Here is a 10,181-nt window from a genome sequence, read left to right on the forward strand (position 1 = left end):
TGTTACTTAGGTCAGCACATTTTGTCTGACTCCCTTCAGGGAAATTTTTCACATTTTTTAATGCTTTGTGGTGAAGAAGATTGGCCGTGAGCTAATATCTGTTGTGAATCTTCTTCTTTCTATCCCTCCCTAAAGCCCCAGTACATAGTTATATATCCTAGTTGTAAGTCTTTCTAGTTCTTCTATGTGGGATGCCTCCACAGCATGGCTTGATGAGCAGTGTGTAGGTCCATGCCAAGGACCTTCAATGGTGAACCCTGGACCACCAAAGTGAAAGATGCGAATTTAACCATTACGCCACTGGGCTGGCCCAAGTTTTGTACTTGTTTTTTTTTTTTTTTTTTGAGGAAGATTAGCACTGAGCTAACATCTGCCACCAATCCTCCTCTTTTTGTTGAGGAAGACTGGCCATGAGCTAACATCTGTACCCATCTTCCTCTAATTTATATGTGGGATGCCACGACAAGCAGTACATAGATACACACTGGGGATCCAAACCAGCAAACCCCAGGCCATCGAGGCAGAATGTGCTAACTTAACCGCTGTACCACCGGACCAGTCCCAAACATTTTTAATACAGTAGATAGTTCTATCACTTTCCACGTTTGATTTTGGGTTCCCTTGATATCCTAAATGATTTATTTTAACATTTGCATTCATTAAGATTTATATTTTGTCCTATAAAACTTACGTATTTTTTAACATATATCTCTCCTGATACTTGGAAATATTACTTTCAATCTATCTACCAGTATATTACTTAGAAAAATTACTGTATAATGCCTTCTTTCTATATTAACCTCATAACTCCAAGACCTTCAGTTTATTTTTTAAATCATTGCTTCTCAAATCCTAGCACCTTTTAATTCCCAGGATTATGACATTCTTGCAAACCTATAAGTCAGCCACCTGATCTTTGCTTTCTCACACATAATGGCAGCCAATCTTAGCCCTATCCTCATTTACCTATAGAGTTCTAAAATCACATTGATTTAAAAGAAGAGCATGGATTTGTTAGAAATCTCTTTAAGGCAGATTTCACATCCTTATTCCGCAGGCTGTAGATCATGGGATTCAGCATGGGGATCACCACTGTGTAAAACACAGAAGCCATTTTATCAGTATCCATTGAATGGTTAGTTTGAGGCTGCACATACATGAATAGTAGTGTCCCATAGAAAACTGTAACTGCCATCATATGTGAAGCACATGTGGAAAAGGCTTTTTTTCTTCCTTCTGAGGAACGTATCCTTAGAATGGACAAAATGATGTTGAAATAGGATACAAGAACTACAATCATGGAAAAAACCAAGTCTGCAGCTGCAGATACAAACACTAGTGTTTCTGGAAAGTAAGTATCAGAGCAGGACAATGCTAACAGAGGGACAGTATCACAGAAATAATGATTGATGACATTGGAAGAGCAATAAGACACAGAGAATACAGAAGATGAAGCCACCACAGCTGTGGAAAAGCTATAGAGGTACGTGAGGGATACCAGCAGAAGGCAGACCCGCCGAGATACCACCACCATGTAGAGCAGGGGATTACAGATGGCCACATAGCGGTCATAGGCCATCACAGCTAACATCAAAACCTCAGCTACAATGAAAACCAAGAACATCCCCAGTTGGGTAGCACATTCGTAGTAGAAGGTGGTTTTCTTCTTTGCTAAAAAATTGACAAGCATTTTAGGGGCAATGACAGTAGAATTGCCAAGGTTGATGATAGCCAAATGTCGGAGGAAAAAGTACATGGGGGTCTGAAGTCCAGAGTCAACACTGGTGAGAGTGATGATGCTCAGATTTCCTGCCACGGTCAATCCATAGATGACCAGGAAAACAAAGAAGAGTGGAATCTGGAGTTCTGGACGGTTTGAGATACCTGTGAGAATAAACTCAGTGACCCAGGTGAAATTTCCAGGATCCATGTAAGAGTTTGGAAATTCATCTGTTTTGGGAAGAAAAGGAGAAATAGTTATAAATTTTAAGGATTTTTTTTAGGACTGCTATTCAATGGCAAGGACAATTACTTGAGTGATATTTTCTACAAAGATGTATTAATCTAACTCAGTTATTAAACTCAAGGTTTTAGGTCTAATAAAATTTACAATCATTAGGTAGAGAGAACAAGGAAGTACACTAAATTAAACAGATGATTCGGCATCATGCATACTTTGAGGATTTACTTCCTCACGTCTTCATTAAATTATAAACATCTTATTAGCTTACAAACAATAGAAGCCATAATTCAATTCTTATGTCTCTTGAATGGAGTATGAGAAAGGCATGAGAAATTGTGTGGCCCAAATAATTCTGTGTTGCTTTGTGATTTCTTAATCTGAGATTTCTTGCTTTTTCTTCAAGAATAGACGATACACCAACAATCCTGCTCCATTTTCTTTACTGGACCTTTCTAAAAATTCTGTTTGATGTACACTCAACTTGCAAATTCTACCATCGATATCTGTTAACTGCCTTTTCTTATTTTCTATTTTATTAACTCAGACAAAAATGCATGGAGATATGTCCTCAGATCTATTTTTCAGTTTCCTGATTCTCTTCTCAATTTTAAAACACTGATATCGGTGAAAATGTTATCATTTTTGAATTGCATCACTCTATGCTTTATTAGATATAGCTTCCTTTTTCTTCCCTCTCATAAGTCTTTTCCTTCTTGCCCCACAATTTGATGCAATTCCTCATATTGTTTCCACTGTGGCTCAATATTAATCACTATTTTTTATTTATATAGTTTTATAGTTACATAGTTTATATGTATATATATATTATATAGTTCTATAGTTTTATATAGTTATGTAGCTTTATATAGTTTTATACTTATATATTTTTATAACATCACTTTAAAATTTATAAAATATGTCTGGCCTTAATCTTTAGTTGACATTTTCTTGATATTTTTTCACATTTTGATATTTTTGATTATCATAATAATAATAAATATCCTTTTTTTAAAGAGCTTCTATGATAATTACATTGCATATATTTGCTAAAGAATTAGTATGCTATTATAATATGATTGAATATTTTTCTAGAGATGTTTGTTTGAAGAATGCTCATCTGCTCCTATATAAGCCAAATAGAGTTCCTTTCCAATCACAATTGATATTTCCTGTTGGGCGCACCTGGCCCAAAAAAGTCCTGTCCTAGTCCTTTACCTGACAATTTGGAGGCAGTTCCAGAGAATCAAGAATATATCATCATTTAACATAAGTTCTACCCTTTATCAAAAATTTAAGTACACATGCACACAAAATAATAATAGTACAACTACTACTAATAATTAAAGAGTTCAGGAGGAAATTGATGGAGATGAATTCTGTTTACGGCATAGACTGTGGCATTACTTTCAAGGATTTCAAACTTATAAAGTTGTAGACATTAAACATGCACAGCTTTTGTATGTCAATCATACCTCAATAAAATGCTTTTTAAAAAAAATGTGTATCACAAAAGCCTGAATTTTAAAAGCCCAGAGCTACTGACATTATCTCTCCTAAGAAAGGATAGAATAGAAACAGAAAACTATTCTGCAGTGAGAAAAAGGAATGAAGAATCAATGTAAAAACTAAGTTGAAAATAACTTTCTAACATTGTTGAGTTTGTTTGCTATCAGTTTGTTTCTGACACAAAACGCAATTCTTTCCCTAAGTTTCCTTGAATAATCTTCCTATTTATTTATTTACCACGTATTTGCTGATTTCCTATTTGTGCCAAGAAACACTCATGCTTCAGATAAATTCCTCATTCCTCATCTCATGGACATTCTATTTTAATAATAATGAAGAAACAAAAGGCTGGTAACAAAACATATCAATGAGACAGATGTAGATTATAGCAAGTGCAATAAGAAATTTAACAAAAAGGTACATCTGGTAACCTGAGAATTATTTCACGTGGCATGTCAAGGAAGGCCTTTCTGAGAGGGTGACATATGAGCTGAAACTCAAAAAAATGGGAAGGAAACAACTATTTAATAAATCACAGGAAGAACATTCCAAGATTCCAGGCTGGGGTATATTTCTTGGAAACACTGTTCTGGGGTAGAGAATAACTGAGGTTTTGTTTGTGTTTTTTAGTTCTTTTTGAGGGGGAACTTAATGGAGACCAGTGTGACTGGATAATAATGAGGACATGGAGAATTACTATTCTCAGATGATGTAGGTCATAATAACTATTTGGATTTTATTCTAAGTAAATTGTTAGGAGCCGATAAATTTTAAGAGAGGTAAACATGATCAGTTTTAAGTTTTAAAAAGATTATTCTTGCTGTTATGATGATAGTGAATTATAGGATTGGAAAGGGGTAGAAATTATGAGTGAAAATTTTAAAAGAGTCAATCAGTTGTTACAGGATTCCTGCTGAAATATAATATTGAATTGGGCCAAAGTGGAGATGCTGAAGATAGAGAGAAGAAGGTACATCGAACTGTTGGGAGCACATACAAGATGATATCTTCAGCATAATTAATATTATGAATTATATGAGAGACACATGAGGGAGTGACAGATGAGAGGTAGATCAACAAGGACTAGAGATTTTATTGCAGTTGAGTCAATGACCATGACATTTTTTGCATATTAGAGGATATGGTTTAAAATGGAGTGATCAAAGTGATATTTTGAACATGTTAAGCTTTCAGTACTTATGAGACATTTAAACAGTCATTTAAGCTAATATTTACATCTGGAGCAGATAGGTGTGGTGTTTGCAAACTTAAGAAATCGCCACCTAGCTGATATACCATACATTTTTTAATCTATTTCAAGATGTTTTTAAATATTCATAACAAAAATCCCTAATGTGTTCCTCAACCAATCCTAATAATTTTCCATTGAGGGATAACCCTCTGTTTTGAGATTGTAGCTTTCCTTTTATCCTCAAACACTACACTAAAGGATATTGCTTCTGTGTCCCCTCCCATGGCTATTTCTCATCTTGCCTTCTCTACGTTTGCAATTTTTCCTATATTATCTGCAGCCCTCAGTCTCTCCATTGCCTCCCTTTTCAAATATATCAACTATCAGCCAAAACAAATGCTTCAAAATTATATCAGCTCCTCTATTTCTGCTGAAATCAAGTTTGTTGCTGGTTATATATTTTATTATAAATTGCAGTAATAAATTTTAAGTAGCAAACATTTTAAATCACAAGCATGTATCCATCCTCTAATTTTCTCTTTCAAAACTCCATATGGAATTGTTTGCCAATGTCTATTAATACTTTCCAGCCTTAAGCATACCCATCTTCTATTTTCTCAGGCCAAGCTTTCATTAACATAGTCATTAACAATTTATCCTTCTTGGTCTCCATGCCATGAATCTCTCTGATTTGCTGGTAGGCAAATGACAGTCATTAAAGATTTTGGAGTAATCAAGTTATGTAATCAGAGATTTTTTTTAGGATAATTGAAATAGTCTTTAGCCTCATTTTCAGTTCTTTCCACATTCAGGTCCATATCACCTTTCCAGTCATACTACCCTACCAGGCACATATTGAACATACATTTTCATCTCTGACCCTCCATGTCCTTACTTATACTAATTTCTCTGAGATTACACCACTTATTTGTCAGAGGTGGCATATTATCTACAAGAAATTTGCCCACCACGTGTAGCAGTGGCCCCAGGTGATCAGAAACTGAAAATGAACATTGTGTCAAATGAGGCAAACAAACTTGATTTTAGATTACTTGAGAATATCATTCCTGCTCATACCCTAGTCATTTACAATCTTCTTATGAATACAAATGAGTAAAGAGAGGGTAAAAAGATGCATGAGTTTAATTTAAATTTGCACAGATATTTTATGGCTAATGAGTAATAATATTAGCTTTAAAAATGTATATAGACATAGTTTCTACGTATTTAGAATTTTATGATAAGGTAGAATATAAAGAAAATAAATTTATTTTTGAACATCCACTTTAGTGGAACTAAAAGCAACTCAGGAAATGAACATTTTCTTCTCGGTTTTATTTCCTCCTAGAGAATGTTATAGAGCTTGTGTTCTTTCAAACCAGAAATCTAAGGGTCTGCGTTTTTTTGTGTGTGTGTGAGACAGCTAACATCCATTGCCAATCCTCCTTTTTTTGCCTGAGGAGGACTGTCGCTGAGCTAACGTCTGTGCCAAACTTCCTCTATTTTGTATGTGGGATGCTTCCACAGCATGGCTTGATGAGTGGTGCTAGGTCCACACCTGGGATCCAAACCTGTGAACCTTAGGCCACAGAAGTGGAGCACACAAACTTAACCACCACGCCACTGGGCTAGCCCTGGGTCTGCATTCTTTAAAGTCTTGCTCCTGCTTATGCAGTGAGTTTCCTCAAATAGAAGTCCTTTTTTTTTGAAATCTTTTCAAATAAAATGTTGGCAGATTATTTTAACATTAGATATATGATTTATCTAAACATTTCATTATTACATTGATTACTTATTGTGCTTCTGTATATATATTTTCCCTTTGTTTTAAGAGTTAATGGAAAATTATCCTGAGAAAATTTATGGTCTAGAATTATGTTCTCAAACAGGAGCACCTTTTGGAGTTCAGGTAGATATGTATCCAGTTTTCTTTCACAAGATATTCTGTAACACATGGTGTTTTCATTTCAGCTAACATTGCAGAAAGAAAACTATGATATGAACAAACTCAGTGAGCAAAACTCCATCATTTCACTAGTAACATAATTTAAGTACATAAGACATAATGCCAGTTCTAATTTGGATCATATTTGACACCCTGTGTTCCTGAAAACAGTTATAAATCTTGGAAACAAACCTTAAACACTCTGCTATTTGGTTGCATATAATACCCAGTGTCTTCCAAAATGAAAAAGAAGTGGCTCATTTTAAGGTACAGTTTTGGATCTTGTAAAGGCCATTATACAAAAATATAAATATTTTTTACCCACCTGTAATGGAGAATCGGCCTCGGATTCTTAGGGAGAATCTCTACATTGCTGTGGCAATGAGAGTTGCTGGGGCTCTATAAACATTTGAGACGCAAACTCTGAAGCACAGGTGCTTCTAGGATCCACAAATTGCCTTTTACATCCTTGGGGAAGATGCCACCTGGGGTTGATTCCTTAACAAGGTCACTTACTAGAAGTTCAACCAGAAACTCCTTGAGTCTTTGTTGCAATTTGGGCCTATATTGTCGAAGTGAACTCAACTCTATGACAGCTAAGGAGCATGGTGATGAAAGTGTGTCTCCCAAAGTAACTCATTTGCATTCAGAGATTCATTATTGAAAAATGTAGCATTGAAGAGCCAGAAACCAATGTTTTAGTAGTGAAACTAGAACAAACTATTTATAGTTTTTTATTATGACACTATGTCTGCTGTTTTTTCCCCACTTTTACTTCAAAGAATACATTTAGCATAGTCACTATTTTAAGGAATGAGATAAGTGGATGTTAACAGGAGGGTATGTCCTCTAAAAACAATCCTTGGGTAATAGAATTATTATTTTACTCTCTTCTTTATGATTGTATTTCAGGTGAGAAAAGGTAGATAATTAGTAGAGAAGAGTCAAAGATAATATTTAAAATTGGAACTCTGTGTCATATCTATAAATTCCTGTCACACAAATAATTTTTTTACACACTGAATAGTGTAGATATTTTGTACGCATGTACTGACTACTAGAATTATGTACCATTTCAATTTTACTATATGTGCTACTAAAGCAAGCCCGTGACTAACAGAATTATGTAGAAAGCAAATTGCCCTGAGGCAATTCTATTCTTTAGGGCTTAAGTTCTATTTTCAGCAATACTTATTTTTTTTTTGTCATAAGACATTCCCCTATAGGCCTTAACTTTAAGGCTGGAAGTTGAGATATTTGGCACAAAGTCATTTATGAAAAGTGTAAATGCATGCACATGAGAGTAATGCATATTTTGTAAGAACAGAGAACATAAAGAGAATCACATTGAATACATTTGGATGGTTACCTGATGGTGGTAGAGGGAACTGGATACAGAAATAAAGAGGAAGAATGTATCAGTTTGCCAGTGGTACCATAACAAAATACCCCAGCTAGGTAGCTTTAACAACAGAAATATATTTTGTCAACTCTGGAGTCTAGAAGGCCAAGATCAAGGGGTTGGCAGGTTTGGTTTCTTCTGAGGCCTCTCCTTGGATCACGGATGGCCGCCTTTTGCTATGTCTTCATATGTTCATTGCTGGGTCTGTACTTGTATGGCATCTCTCTCTGTGTCATAATCTCCTCTTTGTATAAGACACCAAACATGGTGGATTAAGATGCCACGTTAATGACCTCATTTTAACTTGATTACCTCTTTAAAGGCTCTATTTCCAAGTGCAGTCACATTCTGAAATATAGGGGTTTAGGGCTTCTACACATGAATTTTGGTGGGACACAATTCAGCTCATAACAAATTGGAACAAAAAATAAGTTAAGAAAAGAGAAGAGACTTGTCTGACCCAATGATGATAAAGTGTCATGAACTGAGGAATGTAATTTATCAAAATCTCTTGTCTTAGGTCCAAAAATAGTTGAACATGCATATCTTCTTTGGACAGAAAACTTGCTCCTGGAAAACTGTTCTGCAGAAGTAATACAAGTTATTTAAAATATATAAAATTCCTCACAAGAATATTATTAATAAGGTATAATACTGAAAACTAGATAGTTTTGAAATTTATCAAGTAAATTATATACATAATTTAGCATAATTTTATATATCCTTTACAAGTTTATCTACATGAATTGTATGGAAATTCATGGAATACTTAATAGAAACAAATTAAAAATACCATTTAAAAGGTCAAATTGTATTGATTTTGCTTAAAACAGCAAATTTTAAGGTGTATTTTGGGTATAATAAAATGCCAACAGAGCTTGGATGACATTTAAAAAGTGAAGATTCCAGTGTGTTAATACAGCTCCCAGGTAGAGAGTATTTCCATCACTCAACATGTCCTTCAATGTCTCTCTGCAGTAAATTGCCCCACACTGTATCCCAGGCCATAATTACTGTAATTTCTATCACCAGAGATTCAATTTACTACTTTAGAACTTCAAATAAATGGAATGATAAAGTATGTTTCTGTCTAGTTATTTTGTTTTACTTAACGCTATTGACATTCATCCATCCTTTTGCAAGTCTGAGCAGTTCACTCCATTTTATTGCTGGCAATATTCCATTTTATTTATATGTCATAATTCATCTTGTATCTGTTGAGGGACAGCTGAAAAATTTCCATTTTTTACACATAAAGCTATCAACATTTTAGCATTCATTAACAAATGATTGTATACTAAAAACACTACATAGTTTCATTCTTTCCTATTGTTTAGTGAATCTCTGAGTTCCCATACCTAATTTTAGGAAATAAAAAGATTTCAAAAGACTGCATGGTTCCTTGCTACTAAAGCATCTGTTCTAGCTATCCTTTATTAACCTAGGGCCATTCATAAGTAATTTTGTAATAAATTAAAGTAAACAAGAGACAATACAAAGTACCAACTAATGGCTTTGTCACAATGTTAGTGCAACTGATAAAAGAAAACTTTTATCTGAGATGCCTCATATTTCTTCTCCCTAAATTCCAGAGAGTTTACAAGAAAACCCTTTGGATAATGTAATTAGTAAGGGAATTCATAAAAGACAGTTTATAGACCAAGAGTTTCCTTTACTAGTGTCTCTGTTCTCACAGATATTTGTTCAATGGGTGAAGACATTCCTGTGAAAGAAAGGATTAAGGGAGGGTTTTATTGATTTTATTCTCCTCTTTATGGTGGAGAAATCAAAATTGCTAAATAGTGTGTGGGTGTCCAGTATGATTATTTCAATAATTGTACAATAATGTACAATAATGATGACACCCTATGGCCATGGGGAAGTAGCAAAGAGTTTTAATGACTTGCCTAGGCTCACTCAGCTGGTTGGTGTTGGAACAAGACTCCTAAACTCTTTGTTTTGTCATTTCAAAGGGTCCTGTTTCCCACTATAGAATCATCTCCAAATCTCCATCTGGATCACTACACTCTAGCCACATTGGCATTCTAGCAGCATTTAAAACATGCCAATCATTTTGTAGTCTCAAAGTTCGCACACATATCTTAGGTCCTCTCATTATTTGAGATGCACTAATTTCTTTCAATTTTGTCTTCTGCTCTACTCTGTTCTAGGC

General features: G+C 34.7%; 1 protein-coding gene across 1 annotated transcript; it reads right to left on the minus strand.

Annotated features, from left to right (window-relative positions):
* Window positions 1–982: 982 nt before the first annotated feature.
* LOC124229398 (olfactory receptor 8J3-like) lies at window positions 983–1,930 on the minus strand. Its single transcript, XM_046644596.1, has one exon. The coding sequence runs from the start codon at window positions 1,928–1,930 to the stop codon at window positions 983–985; it is 948 nt and encodes a 315-aa protein (XP_046500552.1).
* Between the last annotated feature and the right edge of the window lie 8,251 nt (window positions 1,931–10,181).

Source organism: Equus quagga, chromosome 17 (genome assembly GCF_021613505.1).
Source record: "Equus quagga isolate Etosha38 chromosome 17, UCLA_HA_Equagga_1.0, whole genome shotgun sequence".
Lineage (NCBI taxonomy): Eukaryota > Metazoa > Chordata > Mammalia > Perissodactyla > Equidae > Equus > Equus quagga.